Source organism: Onthophagus taurus, chromosome 11, assembly GCF_036711975.1.
Source record: "Onthophagus taurus isolate NC chromosome 11, IU_Otau_3.0, whole genome shotgun sequence".
Taxonomy (NCBI): domain Eukaryota; kingdom Metazoa; phylum Arthropoda; class Insecta; order Coleoptera; family Scarabaeidae; genus Onthophagus; species Onthophagus taurus.
In genome coordinates, this window is record NC_091976.1 from 22,342,533 (window position 1) to 22,360,873 (window position 18,341).

The window sequence follows — 18,341 nt, forward strand, 5'->3', positions numbered from 1 at the left end:
ATTTCGCTATTGAATAAGAGATGTCGCCGATAATTTCAAAAATATTTTACTTATTAGAAAAGCTTTATTTAAAAAATTTAACTTTAGCCAATCTAAAACCTGGTACTTCGAATTGTGTGCTTATGAGCTACACTATTCGGCTATAAACGAAGTTTAAAAGGTGCAATGAAATCGATTATTTAACTTATAAAGCAAATAAAAATAATATCTTTTTGTAGGATAAATCATATATTTCATCTTCAATAATTACATAGTCCTTATTGGTGAAATACATTCAAATACTATTGGCTTAACAGTTAAATAGATATTACACAGGAGCAATGTCACATTTACCATTCGATTTTTTTCATCATTTACCCAATTCGCTCATTCATCGTTCATACATACAAATCTGGTTCATATCGATTTAAATTGTTCGCGTTGTTTTAGAAAAAGTATTTACAATTGATATAGTCGCATATATAAGAAAGTAATGATTAATAAAAAGTCGCAGATTTCTTTACAATATATAGTAATAGGTATCTTTTTTAATTTTTAAATTTAATTACATTTATTTAATTAATTTATCCTCTTTTTATAATCACAAAGCGATTTTAATAATACTACAAGTCCCCTTTTTATGTTGGTTTGTTCCGTTTTAATAATGATGTATACGCGTGGTCTTCTGGTATTCTTCTTGTCACTGTGGTTAAAATTTTTTTATAAACACCGAGAAGCGTATAAATAATAGTCAGTCTGAATCTCTCCTTTAACTTCTAAGTCTTTTGTCTTAGTTCAGGAGATTGTCATCACTTACACTTGTTATTTTTTTTGTTTTATAATTTAATTTATGTTAAAGCACCGTTCACACTAGGATTTTTACATATATATATTTTGTGTTGATGATGATGAGATATAAAGAGAGTTTTCCCCGCAACTAATTATTATAATGTACAGAGAGATCACATAGGACGCCATGAAAAAGTCTCTTTGATAGTTAATTAATTTAAAACATTTAATTTATCAATATAATTAAAAACAGAGATCTGTTTATTCAAAATAATTTATCAATTTAATAATAGAAACGAGTCATTAGCTATTTTTATTTTTTAGGTCCACTTTTGCCCCAAACGAGTTTTGGAAGCCCTTTTTTAAAATAAAGCAAATATATTAATCAATAACAATCCTATTTTCTTTTCATTACTTTTTGTTTATAAGGCACTGATTTGTGTTTCTTTTTTCTTGTTCTTGTTTCATTTTTCCAAATACTATTAACCCTGTAGCAACCATATTGGTTCCGTTCTCTAGCATCCCACCAGTGCCATTGGCACTAGTTTAAGCCATTCTCAAACTTCCGTACCATCCTCTCCTTCGTCTTCAAATAAAGGTCCAGTTGAAGTTCTTTTCTTCGGTTTCGGAGGTGGTCTTGGTGGAATTTTGGGTGTTTTTCCTTCAGGGGTGGGAAGAAGCGAAGCTGTTGATTCTCTCCTTGAATCCGGGAGTGGTTCTGGACTTCTCATCCAATTCGCCCTCATCGTATCCACGTTCGGCGTTTGAAGTGTTCGATGATTTGATAAACTCCTGGGTAGGGTTTGAGACATTTGAGACATTTTTGGACTCGTTTCGTGGTGTTCCGCTATGGGATCTATCGGTGATAAAGGAAACTGTCTCGTGTTGTTAGCTTTGTTTGGGGTTGAAGTCTTTGTTGGATCTTGCAATTTATTCAATGATAACACCGAACTTCCGGTCGCCGTCGTTCTTAAACCCAAATTATCGTATAACGGCTCACCAATATCCGATGTTGGAGGCTCAGAACTCCAACTTTGTCGTGGTCTTCTCGGCACCGTTACGTATCCCCCGCTTCTTGGTACTCTTGCGGGAGGTGCTTGAGGAGCTGTAAAGGGAGAGTGCGACCTTGAATACGGAAGGGTTCTGTATACGTCGTAGATAGGGGTATGAACTGGTGACTGAGGAGCATGATAAGCTGGAAGACGAGATGTATCTGGAACTGTTGATGCTGAACTCCCAGCTGGAGATACTTGAGGAATCGTTCTGTGCGCGAATGGAAGTAAATCTGGCGGATAATGCCCTTCTCCTCGATAATCCATGCTTAAGTGACTTGGTGGTTTTGAATTATATCTTGAGTCGTAATCAGCTGAGCGGAGATCTTCATCGCCTATACAAAAAAATAATAATTATTTTAAAGAAGTTAAATTAAAATCGATTTCAACGTTTCGACTTAATTCTTACCATAAATCGAGTCTTCATCTAGCATTTTCTTAGTTTCACTAACTTCGGTTCCACCACTGATTACAGAAGCGGGAATTTGAGGTTGTCTTGGTGGTTTAACTACTGGATTAACTTCTGTAATTAATGCCTTTCCCATTTCCGTGGTATGATCTAAACTTAATTCGAATTCGTTGCTCTGACTCAAGCTGCGATTTTTCGCCATAATATTATCATCTCTTCCTGATTTCCTACAGCAGCAATACGTCAATATGAAGATGAGTAATAATAAAATTACGGCTCCTATTGATAATCCGATGATTAATGGCATGATATTAACCGTTCCACCATCGTAACCGTCGTAGATACTCATATGGCGAAGAGTAATGTTTCTTTCATCGACTCCACCGGGATTTTTAGCTACGCATTTATAATCCCCTCGATCTCTGTGATTAAAATTAACGATTGTTAAATTATTCCACACTACATTTCCCGATTTTGATGTGGTAGTTATATATTTTTGCACATTTTGTCTTGGATCTCTATCGATTATTCTCCCATTTGTGACCCAATCGATATCCGGTGATGGTTCACCTTTAACTTTACAAGTTATCGTGTAATTAATAGAAGTAACTTCTAACAATGCCGCCGCGCTTGGTTCTAAAATAGTTGGACTGCAAGCAAATATAAGCTTATCAGTCCAAAGACGTCCTCGAAGCCTCTCCGGTTCTTCACATCGCGTATACGTTGTCACTAAGCTCTTATTAGTTGCGTTTTCGCGAAATTGCGCTAAATTACAGTCACACCTCCACGGGTTCCCCTCTAAAGTTAAGCTTGTTATCCGATTGAATGTGTTTAAAAAGTTATCGTCGATAGTTTTGATTTCATTGTTGCTCAAGTCTATATGTTGAACGGGACAAGTTTGTCCGAAAACAGCACTTTTAATTTCCTTTAGCTTATTATTATTTAAATGTACTTTTTGTAAGTGAGTCATATTCGCAAACATATTATCTTCCAACCTTTCTATTCTATTATGCGCTAAATTCAATATGCGTAACTTCAAATTAGTTCTAAACGTTTCATAAGGTAGCTTTCTAATTTCATTATTGCTCAAATCCAATTCGATGAGCAAAGTTAATCCATCGAAGGCTTTGTAATTCACATCTTCTATACTACAATTGGTCAATTTGAGCTTATGAACATCGCTCAAGTTTGCTTTGGAAAACTCTCTAGATTTTAATTCATGTAGTTTATTTTGAGAGAAATCGATTATTCTTAATTCGCTACTTAAATCTTCCGGTATACTTTGATAATTCGAATTTTTACAATCGGCATATTTTTTACCATCAGCCCATTTACATCTACACCGACCGCATTGCGTCGTCCAATCGGTATCTTCAGCAGAAATATACGTCGTTAAGAGATAAAAGAGAAGTATTGTTTTTGATTCCATTTTTTCTTTTCAAAGAAATCCACCTGAAAAGAACACGAAATATAATAATTATTTTTTAATATCTAAGCTAAATGGGATTTTTAATTAAGCAGAAACGGCTTCGCTGTTGTGGCTGCGAAGAAGAATCTTGGGGTCTTGGTAATGATAAGATTAGAGTTATTAGTCGAAATCTCTAAATAATTCAAAGAGCACGCCGAGAGAAGATGCCTTAGTCTTAATAAAAGCCGGGCATCCCAAGAGATTACGGAAGATTCGCCATGCATAGCTTAGAAGACTGCCTTCAATAATTTAAGCCTTGGCCGGTGTTTTGTTCCGCTTCGGGGTTTATTATAGAAACATAAAAGCGCATAAAATAAAAAATTTTATGCTTAAAAATAAAATTTTTATTCTTAAAAATAAAAATGTACAATATCTAGTCGTGAATACGATTCTTTACGTAATTAAGCTCTTTCTACTCAAGAAAACAACCCCTGTGGAGATTTTTTTTACTTCTTCGTGTTAGTGCTTTTATAAGCAAAGCACGAGTCATTTTTCCTTTAAACACGACTATAAATTTTCAGTAGCAATTAGTACATGTTACGTTATGCAAGTGTAATTTATTACCACTTGATTTCTTTCTACGTTCATGAAATACAAATTGTTTTTTAATTTTTCGAAAATCTTTCAAGATAATTAAATTCAGCTATTTAAAACTATGCGGTGTTCTAAAACTTTTGGGGTTTATTATTTGTTGTAACACGATTTTTTTGCAAGCAATTTTCATAAATTATTATATATATATATTTCATAGGTTATATAGATAAAGGAATGACTTCCACAAAGTCGTGGAAGTCACACCTAGATAATAGAGTAAAAAAAGCTAGTGTCGCATTTGGCCAGTGCCGAAGGGCGATGGGGGTTTGTCTCCCCAATCTGCCTTCTGGATCTACACGGCTGTGATACAACCTATGCTCACTTATGGTGCAGTAGTATGGTGGTCTAAAACCTTACAGGTTATCGCCACTACTGCACTAAATAGAATACAGAGACTTGCGTGTATGTATGTTACAGGTGCCATGAGGACGACCCCCACTGCAACCATGGAAAACATGTTAAACTTGCCATCTCTACATTTATATATTCAGGAGGTCTCGCTGATTACCATGTTGCGACTACGGGAAGTAGGACTTTTCAAGGGAGAGGAAACCGGAGGAAGTGCAGCACTTTGGAGGGAGGCGTTGACAAACACACCTCTATTGACTATATACCGGCTAAATTAACTTTTTCTACGAAATACCTCACCCATTGTCGTTCCACAGAAGTGGATGGAAATAACACCCTTAAAATCTACACTGATGCTTAGCTCCAATTATAGAGGTAAGACTTTTACAATCTTTACCAACAGTAGACAATCTGTTTTAGCTCTAAGAAAGGATAAATTTAACTCTGCGCTGATTATGGATTGTCATTTGGCGCTTGAAAAGGCGGCAACACTAAACCGTGTTACACTGCAGTAGATAAAGGGACACTCGACTCACTCGGGGAATAAGCACGCCGATAGGCTGGCAAAAAGGGCTGCTGGGGAAAGTGCCCTGTTCCCTTTGCCGACAGTTGTCCCTTCTATGGTATCTCATATTGAGTTACTCAAAAGCCTAACCCGCAAAAAGTTCCTTGACTGGTGGGATAGCGTTAAAGGGTGCCAGTTAGCTAAGCGATTATTATTTTAACACAGAAATTTGTAAGGCTGGGTAAGAGCGCCTTACGGATTATTACGGGACTTGTTACAGGTCATTGTAAGGTAAATAAACACCTTTATAACATAAAGTGTGGGCAGAAATGTTGACAGCCCTCTCTGTCGTGTTTGTGAACAAGACGACGAGACGGTTTATCACATCTTGTGTTCGCACCTCAGATTAAGAGTATTCGGGGGAGAATGGCATTCTATGGATGGCGTCAGAGACACACTTCTGAGCTGTATCCTAGCCTTTGAAAACTCCTCAGGCTGGTCGATATAACCGGAGTGAGTTTTGCGAGGATGCACAAAGGGCCCGTTAGGGCCTAAGTGCTGCGTACGTTGCATGCCCTCCCTTTCTCTTACATATATACATACATATAGATAAAGGAATGTTGCAGGTTTGATCGAGGTTCATAGATTATTGCTTGGTGATATCAATAACGATGAAGCTAAGATATTGGAAAAAACAGAATAATAAAACAGACTATGTAGAAGGATGCCTTAGACGACGCTAAAGACAACCAGGGATGTGTTATGGACGATATTACAAGACGTCGAAAACAATGTCGAGATTGACCAGGGACAATTTTGAAAGATGTTGAGAGATATTCAAGATTAAACTATAGCGACATTAAAAACGATGTAGGTAGATCAGGAAGATGTCGAAAAAACTAAGATAGCATTGAGAAGAGGCAGGAAATTCGTTGGGAAATGTTAAAAACAATGTGAATGCAGATGATCTTGACGAAGCTAATGTTGAGATGATATCAGTAATGATATTGATAGATGATGAGGAAAGTTCGGGACAATGTCAACAGGTATAAGAAATCATATTGTTGGCCACAGTACAGTGTTAAAGGACGTCGGGGATGATATTGAACGATGTCAGAGATAAAGTTGGAGTGATGTAGATGCTACAATGCCACGGAAGACTAAAGATGTTTTAGGACGATATTAGAGATAAAGTTAAAAATGTCAGAAGCAAACGTAAATAGGTGATGGTGATGTTGAAGAAAACCATAATAGTATTGAAAGATGTAGGTAGAGATAAGGAATCAGAGTTGATTTTGAGAAATTTCAGGAATAACTTTAATAACTAGGTACATTGTAGCTTTTATTCATTTTTGTAAATATCTAAGATATCAGAGAGAGATCTTCTCTAACAGAAATCGGGACAATGTCAACAAGTATCAAAAATGATATTGATGGCTACAGTGCAGTGTTAAAAATCGTCAGGGATGATATTGAACAATGTCAGAGACAAAATTGGGGTGATGTAGACAATGCCACGGAAGACTAAAGATGTTTTTGGACGATATTAGAGATAAAGTTAAAACATAACAAGAGCAAAGGTAACAGGTGATGCGAAAGATGTAATATAGATGTGAGGCATTGTAGAAGAAGTATCGCATGGTCTGGCGATATTAAGAAAGAACCGGAACATTATCGGTCGATATCAAGAACAATACTAAGAGATGTCAGTAATGATGATAAGATGTTGAAAGATATGAAAGATTATGTGAAGAAATGTAAAAAACATTCCCCTCAGGAATAGCATAGACAATGTTAGGGGATATTAAGAGTGATGCTGAGAAGCTGTCAAAGATGATGGTGATAGATATCACCAAAGATCTTGAGAAATCAGGGATGATCAGAAAAGCCAAGAAAACGTAAATGACAGGGACAATATTGAAGCATGCTGTAAACAATGGCGAAAAAGTTCAAGGACGATGCTGGAAGAAAGATATTGAAGAAAGCCAGAAGATGGTACAGAAATTAAAAAGAGCTGCCGATGAAAATGACGATATTGAAGGATATCAAAAACAACTCTGAAAGATGTAAGTAATAATATGAGGCCAGGAGAGTATTGAGAACAGTCAGGAACGATATTGTAGGATGCTTTGGGTGGTATTTAGAGACATGCTTGAGACATATCAGGGGCAATGTTGAATGATAGAAAAGATGTTGGGGGAAACTATAACAATATTAAAATATATCAAGGATAACGTAAAGGGATGTGGTAGACGATGTTAAAGAAAGGAAGCGACAACATAGAGTAATATTAAGAAGCATCAATAATAGTGTTCAGAAATATCATCAGGGATGATGTTTAGCGATATCAAGAATCATATTCATATATGATGAGGAACATGTTGAAGAACGTCAGGACAGTATTGAGCAATACAGGAGTAAACATAGTCTCTTATACAGGATATTGAGATACACCAGTAATGATGCTGAGAGATACCAAAAATAATTCTTGACTATGTCAACAACAACATTGATAGATATTAGCTTTGTTCCAACAAGCGATCGGACTCGTCCATTACTCGTCAAATGCAATCGCACATGTCAAGTAATGTCGTCATATTTCAGCGGATTTCATTGCATTATTTAACTGTGCGATTGCATTTGACGAGTCCACGACGAGTCAAACCGCTGGTTGGAACAAAGCTATGTAAGAGACCAGAACAATGTTGAGGAAAGCTCTAGAGAATTAAAAGTAGCAACTTTTTAGGACACACAACAAACATTTTTTGGTATATCCAAATTTGCGCACGGCAGAATTGTGTCAATTTGTTTATCCATACAGAAGTTGTGAAAGTGTACCTTATCATTGTTTAATAGTAACTTAATAAGTTGTTATCTCGATTATAAGATTGACTTACTTCTTTAGTAATTTTCGAGTAATCTGTTGTGTGCGATTACGTTTTACAACAATGGTGAGAAGTGTGACATACAATCATTAAATAAGCGAGCACAAAAATATGCTTGGGTGTTTCTAGTTATTTTCAACAATACCCAAATAGATGTAACCTTATTATGCATTGTTTTATACCAGGTATAATCGTTATTAAATTATAGAAGGACCATATCATCAATTACTGTAATTTATTACAGAAATAATGATTTTACATTTGACGTATTTTGAGCAGATGAATGTCGATTCACCAATAACAGTTTAATTAACCACAATACCATTAATTAGTAAGCCACGGAAAACACTCGGATTCATCGTAGAACCAGGCATCAAGTGCGGTTTGGATTTAATGACTGATACAGTTTCAATGACAAACATCAAATAGAACCAATAATATACAGGCTGTTTCTGTAAGTCGTGGCATAATTTTAATCACAAATACTAGAGTTAAAATGATGACGATTGGTGTAAAAATTTTTGGTCAATCGTTGTCTAATTGCTTTTCCAGTCAAACAGCTGCCTCATCTAAGGTAGATCGAAAGAGGCGTTCTATTCCAAAAGCTCACAAACCATCTCCCACGAATCAGTTTTGAATTATGTTTCAGATATTATTGCTTGATTATTCGACTCGCTCAGCTGGCTATCTTTGCTAAAAGTTATAGTAACAATTTTTATGCAAGATTTGTAACCGTAAACATTCATAGTTATATCACGAGTCGTATTAGTTGGTGGAGAGAAGCTTTTATTAGCTTTAGTGATCATCAAGATTTCTTGACTGTTTCAAATTAGACGAATCAGTCTTTATCTAATTGGCTTTCGAGTCATCCAAGGTAGATTGAAAGGATATAATCTATTCTGAATTCTGTTTCAGGATTTTTTTCACCAGATGAGATTAAACATGTTTCCATATTTTGGAAACTCTTCAACTTCTTTTATTTGGTAATATTTACTTTTTAGAAATGACGTGGAATAGCTATTTTAATATTTATTGAACAAGTTTGTGTTAAATCTACCATTCGAGATTCCAAATGAATTAGTGCATAATCCTCGAAATAATCTAGAATGAATTGCTTAGGGGGTACACTTCTACGTGTACCAAGAGTGTAGAATTTCGTTCATTGCCAGTTATTTTCTTTGTAAAGTCGAGCTTAACGGATGTTCATTATCTAGAATAGGGAAGTTTCGAACTGGAGTGTGGCCTTAATGAAAGTTACAGTCTCGACTCTGTGACTTGAATATTGTTAAATTAGATTTCGGTTTTAACTTGAAAATATGTTAAACGTTTCTACGACATTAAGAATCGAGAATCTGTCCGGTTTGTTATTTTAATTAAAAGCAGAAAGGAATTAACGTAAAGTTGTCCTAATTTTCTTTTGTTGGCGGCTAACAACAAAAAGGAAGTACAACGGTAGGGTACTTTTAGGGAACGCAATTAACGCCCGCCGTTGTTCTATCACGCACATACTGCGGCGCCAAAATTGGATTGCGTTTTAAAGCGGCAGAGTTTTTATTATTGTGCTACCACGACCGTGGTTACACGACCAACAAAAATCAAAACAAATGACCTTTCTTGTTTTGGTCACCCCCATTTTTTTTCAACCACCGTGCGAGGTCGTAATTTATAAGGAAACGCCGGAAATGTATTTGTAAGGAATTGCGAAAGAATTACAATGAATGGCGAAAGGGGAAAATTATTACTTTACTAGAACGTATTGTATGCAGCTTTTTTGTTCACGAATTTACAAGGGTAATTTAAAATAAAACCAAATACTACACAGACGATCCTATCGTCGTTTCGAGACGTTTTTGACATTTATGATTTCAAACTGGATCCCTTTATGTTCTACGAGAGGCATAAAGAGAGAGGGAACTGTAGTAAATGGAATACGTGATCAGCTGGAAGTGTAGGTGGAGAAGTGCACCTTAAAAACGTGCTCCAATTATTCCGACGATAAACAACGCTGGTTGCACCCGGAATTGCCATATCTTCGCATTTCCCATTCATAATCTGCTCGTTCTAGAATGTAAAAGCGAGTTTACACCCCAAGAACCAACTAAATTTAACATGTCACCGGTTTTCTTCCGTTTACCGGATACAACACAATGACTTTAAAGTGATTAATGTTGAATGTGTGGAATAATTAAAAAGAATGCGAACACAATTGAATAGGTTGACAAATTTCCTTCACGATTTAATATTGTAATAAGAAATCTAAATAAGTGAGCCATATTTTTAATAGTAGAATTAACTGCTTTTAATTCATCATGTTGAAAGTTTCAAGATGATTCCAAACAAAAGTTTAAATCAAACAAACTGTTTGGAAGAGGAAAAGGCACTTTGAATTATTTAAATTGCCGTCTCCAATTTCGTGAGGAAGGGTCGCCAATGTCCCTAGTTTGTACGCGGATCTGTTTATCTTCCTTGACCCGAAACTCCTTTGATCTCGCTCGCTTTAATTATCTTCGAAGGTTTTCTTATTAAACTGTCCCTACCACAATGAAAATCGAGAAATTGAAATAGAATTTGTATTCTGTTCAACGAAAATACGAATACAACTTTTATTTAAGTTTGGATTCTTTAATCTAACATATTTGTTATACCCGATACTAAGAGTTTATAAAGTAGTGATTTTGTGAAGCAGTGTTTCTCAAAAATAAAGGATAATCGATTGCTTGTTCTGAAAGCCGGATGAGTTAAGCGCTCTTCCATACAATACCCGGTAATTAACGGTCATATATAACTGGGCATACATCAACGTAGACAATTTACATCGAATTTACAACGGTAGCCAAACAGAGCGTTAAATTGTGGTACGTCATAGCTTTATACGGCGATTCGAGTACCTCACGTCCACCCCCATAAGTTACTTAGAGATCCAACCGATAGCACATTGCCGACTTGGCATTATTTCCCCAGACGTTTTGTGTACACGCCGACCCTCATAATTTTAAAACCGCCTCTGCGCGCATACATAGTAAATAAGGACTGTTGGAACTCGCTTCTAGAACGGGCCAGTGTTGTATCTACATAAATTCACTTGGCCGCCGATACGTTTTAAGAGAAAGAGAACACTACGTGCCGGGGTCAAACCGAAACTGCATCACAACACATTTTAGTTTACTAGTTTTACTTACACGAGAAGTTACGAAATTGGAATGACCCGGCGTAGGAGGGTAGTATAATAATTTTCGAAAAGAGCACTCCAAGTTATTAAAGCGACAAATAGAAACATAAATTAGTTCAACATCGTCTCGAAACCACTCATACATCACCGGTTTTCCCATCGCTTGATGAGGTTTTAGATTATACGCTAAGCAGAAACTTAAAGTAGAACTTCGGTCACAGCAAGCAGCTTTATCTACGAAACGAAATTCTATGCATATAAATGCCCGTTAGCGGGATACCACGTGAAAAGCGACAGGCAAATTCATTTGACACCGACGTAATAACCGGGATAATCTTCAAACATTCGCGCGGACCTCTTCTAAAAATATTAAATTGGCCACTTCTTTCGCATTCATAAATCAAGACGCGGTGCAAATTAAAGTCCGGGAAACTGGAGATCGAGCCTGCGACGCGGACGAACAACCCAATTAAAAAGCTCGCCCGGAAAAACCGGACTGCAACGACGACGAAAGGCTTTTCCTCCGTTTTAATCAAGCGAGGCTCAGCTCTCACCACGTGATTTAACGCACGATAAGCGCGTCGACAAAAAAAACGCGTTAATGCCGTTGTTTTTTTTTTGCAGATCCTCAGGACATATGTTCAGAGAGGCAGTAATCTAAAACGCTTCGCCATCACACATCGTTATGATGAAAAACCAAGCTTTGCTATCTCACTACTTTATTCTTACATCTTGCAATATTTACAACGTTCAAATTAAAAACTTTTTCACCAAAAATATTTTGTAAAAAACGTTTTTAACATAGGAAATCTAATTAAGCTAATGGACATCGTTGAAACGGTTGATAAGATCAAGGACTTTGTGCTTCCCGGTCTAGGTGGGCAACTTCCTCAATTAATACATCGATATGCACTTCCAAGAACGTCTTAATCTCGCCTGAGAACCGTCGTCACGGGGTCTTCGTTATCGGCGGTGCGAACGGCCGCGTTGAACAAATGTCCGTCGGTTCGTGATCATACGATTTTTCCTTGCATTAACGACCAGTTTGCGCGGCAAAGAGATCGTCAGATATTGCTACGTGACACGAAGGACCGATCTCTACGATCTGGAATGAACAATTGTCTTTGTTCTGGTTTGCATTGAAAAAAAGTACGATTTATTAAAACATTTTTTAACTTTATGCCAGGTTGGTGTTTTATTCTTTACGGTTAATTACAATTTGTATACAAAATTAATTATTGGATACATATTTGACAAATATAACAAAATTAATTATTGGATACCAAGGTCGCGAAGTTTATTTCTGAAGAGCCAAACGCGAGATTGTAGCCGAGATCAATAAATCTCATTTAAATTTTTGCTGACGTTAAAACGACGATTTCAACTTTAAAGTTCAAGTAAAAAATTTTAAACGATTGTGCATCCCTTCATAAAGAAATATAAATAGCAACAATAAGACAAAATAAAACGTTAAAGCAATATCTAACGAGGCAAATAAAAAAAATAGAAATATATTTATTCAATCATCTGTCATAAATATTAAAACAGACAAGAGAAAATCCAAATAGTGGTCAGAAATAGACAGAAAATTTAAAGAAGCCTATAAAATAGTAAGAACACAAGAAGAAACCAGAAATAAGCCCCAAAAGGGAGCAAAAGGAACGAATATTTCTTTTCTGGTTATATTACTATCTTATTTGACACTCTTGCTTTTTGTATTCATACAAATCAGAAGACAGAAAAATCAAAAAAGATACAAAAGGAAGCCAATTTCTTTCTGGTATTCTCATCCTGCTTATTAATGTATTGAAAGAAACTAATAAGAAGGCAATAAGAAATTGGCTTTCTTGCTTTCTCTGTATCCTTAATAGCTTCTTTCTAGAAGTTAATAAGAAGCTGAAAAAATAGAATATCTTTGATGTTCTGTTGGCTTTATGCAATCTTCAACCTGTCACAAATATTAAAAATAGGACAGAGAAAAGTCAAAGAGTGATCAGAAAGGAGGCAATAAGACAGAAAGAAGGCAAGGAGAAATTAGAAATAGGACAAAGAGAAACCAAAAAGAACCTAATAAATAGGCAAAAAAAAATCAGAAAATGTTTGTCTTTTTTGGCAAATAGTAGTCAGAAAGAAGCCTATAAAATAGTAAGAACACAAGAAGAAACCAGAAATAAGCCCCAAAAGGGAGCAAAAGGAACGAATATTTCTTTTTTGGTTATATTACTATCTTATTTGACACTTTCTAATTTATTTTTGGCTTCTTTCTTGGTTTTCTTTTCTTTTTTATTTATACAAATCAAAAGACAGAAAAATCAAAAAGGATACAACAGAAACCCAATTTCTTTCTGGCTTTTTCTTCTTCCTGATTAATGTCTAGAAAGAAACTAATAAGGAGGCAATAAGGACGCTTGCAAGCTTTTGTCATCTTATCTTACAAATAGAAGTCAATTTGTTAAATTTAACTCGGTGATGTCTAACCCTGGGAACATTACAAGTGGTGTTCCTCAGGGGTCAATTCTGGGTCCTATTTTATTCTTAATATATGTAAATGATTTGCCTTTTTTCCTGAGTGGTGGAAGCTCAAGTTCAATCTTGTATGCGGATGACACAAGTTTGCTGACAAAACATGATTCTGACGTTGATGCCAGGGGATTGCAAGATTTAATGTTAAAATCGGCAAGGCATTGGTTTGCAAGTAATCGTCTAACACTGAATGCTGATAAAACAAAAGTAATGACCTTTACACTAAAGCAAACTACTATTAAATCCTATGTAGCGGATAGAGGAGTCAGGTTTTTGGGTGTTCATCTGGATTCCGGGCTTACCTGGAATGTTCATGGTGAGAAATTAGCCTCACGCTTAAGCTCCACTGCCTTTCTGTTGGGTCGTCTGTCTGAGTTTTCCTCTACTCGGGTATTGCGTTCCGCGTATTTTGCGCTTTTTCAGAGCCATCTAAGTTATGGGTTACTGGCCTGGGGACATGCCCCGATCAATAAAAGAATATTTGGGATACAAAGAAGAGCTATTAGAAATATTGCTAACTTGAACTATACTGATGACTGTAGGCGTTCTTTTATCAAATTAAAAATATTAACACTTCCTTCATTATATATTTTGGAATGTGTAAAGCTCACTTTTTTACATCATAGTCAGCACAGGAAAAATAGTGATGTTCACAATTATGGCACTAGGGGGAGGAATGACATTCGACCGGAGGCACTGCGACTGGAGAGGTCGAGAAACGCATATAATTACTATGGAGTGAAGTTCTTCAATGTCTTGCATTGTGGTTATAGAAGCTTACCTTATAAGGCTTTTGTAACCAAAATTAAAAATGTTTTAGTGGGGAAGGCGTATTACTCCATAGATGATTTCTTAAACGATATAAAGTCCTTCGATTGATATTTTTATGATGTATTACGACTGTGCCTTTGTCGCTACTGACCGGACACCGATTTATTACACCGATTATTTTATCAGGGATTTAATGTAATGTAATGTATTTAGTAATTTATTCTTTCTTATATATGTTTTTATGTTGTATTTCTATTTCGATTGTGACGAATGTATGCCGTCTGGGTTATTAACATAATAAATTATTATTATTATTATTATAATAAGAAATTGGCTTTCTTACTTTCTTTGTCTCCTTAATAGCTTTTTTCTGGAAGTTCCTAAGAAGGCAGAAAGAATTGGCTTCCTTTTGGTGTTCTTATTGCCATATTTTGTATAAAAATTCACAAAGTAAAGCCAAAAAGAACTAGGAGAAACAGCAGAAAAATTTTTACCTGACACTAAATTTTTGTGATGAATATCAGAAAGAATGCGAAATGAGTCAAATAAAGTTAACACAAAGTAAACATCTAAAAGAAGAAATGAAACAGAAAAAACCCAATAGAAACCAAACTTTGGCTTTTTTGCCTTCATTTTACATTGTAATTCGCCTTCTTTTGTCCTATTCTTGTTCTTGAATTTTTGTATACGCGAAAGAGATGCCAAAATGTTAAGTAAAACGAAAAGTTAAACCTTATTTCTGGGCTTAATGAATGTTAATCACAAAGTAACTGGATAAAAAAAAGTTTTGAATTAATTTTGCCTTTTTTGTGTAAATTATCTATAAATTTGAGGTTTATCCGAAACCATTTTAGCTTCTTTATCTTGGTTATTAGACATGATAAACTTTTTATACCAAGGATTGCACCACGATTATGAAGTTTAATCCCAATTATGGGCAAATTCAAGCCATAACAAATATAGAGGTTATACAAAGCTTTTTTGTTAATTATAAAATTCTTTAATACCGTGTTTATTTTCGATGGTTTCGATTGTAGAACCTCAAACTAATATTACAGAAGTTTCCATTTCAAGCGGTACTGGTGTGTAGAACTTAATGATAACATCCTGTTATTTTGTGACTTCAACTTTACCAAGTTTCTTAGTTATTTTAGAACGAATTTATTCAATATTACGTTTCTACTGGAAATGATTTCAATATAGCAAAGAATAATGACGAAATCCATTTTATTGCAGACGAAAAAGTTCTCAAACTATAAATGTATTGTTATAGAACGCATTTGAAATAACGAGCTGCATCATCTTATTGGAAAAATTAGAGATTTTCAATTCAAAGCTTCTTAAATAAATAAAGAAATACTCGGTGGAAAAATAGTTTTTTCTTAAACCACAATTAAGTATGCAGAATTTTATGATATTGATCGGTAGAGAGTTGATTTTATAACGTATCAAATAATTTTAATACTCTCCCTAAAGATCAATTCTGGAGGCATAACTCATGCAAAGCTGATTTTCTGTTAGATGAAATTAGCAATGTTTAATCTAATCACGAAGTGGTAACAAAGCAGAGGGAAAAATAAATGGAAATCTTATATAATAACTCGATTTATTTCTCTAACTTAGTTATCATATCTTTGCAAATTCTCAAGATATACTTGAAAATCTTTAATCAATTCTCTTGAAATAGTTAGGATGCCTAGTAATTCCTGGATGTACTTAGAAATCCTTACAAACTCTCTGGAAATCTTCCGGTAATCTTGAATGTACTCGGAAATTCCAAAATACCTTTAAATATCAACTGAAAAAAAATAAATCCCTTGAAATTACTAAAAAATTCTTCTTGAAAAAGTTCTTGGAAATCATTACGATACCCTAAACACCTTAAATTTTTGGAACTACCTAAGGCAGATGATATTAATGGTTAACATCGAATAAATAACTAATATCGTACCAAGTATATCAATAACAAAAATTATCTCTAGTGTTTCAGAAATCTCTAATGATAGTATTTCTAAGCGTATCAGGATTTGAGTAAATTTTAATGAATGAGCAAAGCATAAATAAATTAACAGACAAATCGTGAACATCCCAGAAACTCCCAATAGTGCATCAATATCAATAGTAATGCAATCGATGAAGGACAATGAGTTAAATGCAATACGGGTAGGTGGATCAATGATTTAATCTGGATGATCTTGAAAAATTAATTTTAAATACATAACCCGTCGCCCCCATCTCTACCAAAGATAGTCGGTATGTTTAACTTAGTATAAGACTAGTAAAACGACTTTAACGATTTTAGTGTACTAAAAAGATCAAAATTACAACTTCACAAAACTTCACTTTTTCGTTGCCAACATTTATCTTTATTGTTGGCGAAAGCTTACTAGAAAGGAATCCCAGTTTATTACCAAACTTTGTAAAGTAAAAACAAAGAAACGTCGACAAAGATTTCTTTATATTTCCTACCTGATTTATTAAAAACGTTTTTCCATTAAACCATTCAATTCGCCATTCTCCATTCTACCTCAACTTGAATACTATTCACATGTCACTTCTATTTATATATGAATATCGTCATTAGATGTGAATAGAACCGATTAACTCAAGTTGAAATTTATCAAATGTAGATGGTCACTTCGGATAACCATAGTTTCTAGTATCTAGTAGTATCTAGTTACATCTACTAGTATCTACTGTCCACCGTACACATATTTCCCTTTCCATTTGGCCGTTTACAGGAAGTGCGACAAGAGATACTGTACCATCAATTGATATCGATTGTGTATAGTCCACGCGAGAATTTATGATGTTAGCCGGGTTTTGTCTCCGGGATTTAGATATTGAATTTAGTGGATATTCGAAAATGTTATATGAAGCTGCGAATAACGGTGTAAGAGGAAGGAAGAGTAACGTTAACTGCGCTCAGCTTTAAACGACAACGCGTTTAGCGCATAATGCAATTAAGCCGAGCCAATCTCATGCGACAATCTCAGCGAGAGCTTTTCTCTCGTGCGTGCCACAAGTTCCATGAAATTGATTGCTTGTAGAATAATGATGATAAGTTTAACGACTGTGGACTTTTGCTTAAACAGGCTAACATCGCGTAAATTAATACGTACGGTTTTAGTGTGGGTTTACAATTTATTCTAATGTTCTAAGCAATGTGTATATCTCAATTTACTTGTAAGATTAATTGTTGTTGAATTTCATATTTTGCACCTTTCTTGAATAAAATTTTTAGTGCTTATAAAGTTGGATTAATTTCAACAGTAATCTGATGTTCCAATCTCTTAAAATTTATGTGGCGGAAGATAGTTTAGTTTTAGGATCCTAATTTCTCTTTCCGGAGCTTTATACACACCAAAAGCACTTGGGGCAATTGCATGCAGTGTTTACGATACACGTATGCTAATTAGACATATTCCCAAGCCACCGGTAGCGCTAGTAGCAAGTCGAGTTATTATTTCACCTTTCTGTCCTTGTCGTAACCCTTAGACGCTTATGCTGTTGTGCCGTAACAATGAAATATCGAACGGCATGCAACTCTCCGTAATTATTGTGCACTTGAGTTCCTTGTTAAGGATTCTTTACAAAAAAAATGTTTTAAAAAGTAAGATTTTAAGAAAGTTTTTCTTGTATAAAAATGTACTTAGACAATAGACCTCCTTACTATTTCTGCATGGTTTCTTTTAGGACACAATTTGCAGTGGGCGATTATCTTGGACTAAGCTGAGACTACTTTCGAAAATTCTCTTTGTCCGGAGAAGGGCTACGTGTCTTATCTCGAAGAATCCATACATGCCCGGTGCCGAAGCTGCATTGTTGCAGAATGCTGAATATTTCATT

The 18,341-nt window shown here is 35.2% G+C and overlaps 1 protein-coding gene across 4 annotated transcripts in view; it reads right to left on the minus strand.

Moving 5' to 3' along the window:
- Positions 1-209: 209 nt before the first annotated feature.
- Positions 210-18,341, minus strand: part of LOC111418123 (kekkon 5) — a 228,467-nt gene continuing 210,335 nt past the window's right edge. For all 4 annotated transcript variants that reach the window (XM_071199697.1, XM_023050582.2, XM_023050583.2 and 1 more), the window contains 2 exons: positions 2,230-3,681; positions 210-2,155 (listed from right to left, as the gene is read on the minus strand). In XM_071199697.1, the coding sequence (XP_071055798.1) occupies positions 1,326-2,155; positions 2,230-3,658 (2,259 nt within the window). In that variant the 5' untranslated portion in view covers positions 3,659-3,681 and the 3' untranslated portion in view covers positions 210-1,325. The remainder of the gene's footprint in view (positions 2,156-2,229; positions 3,682-18,341) is intronic.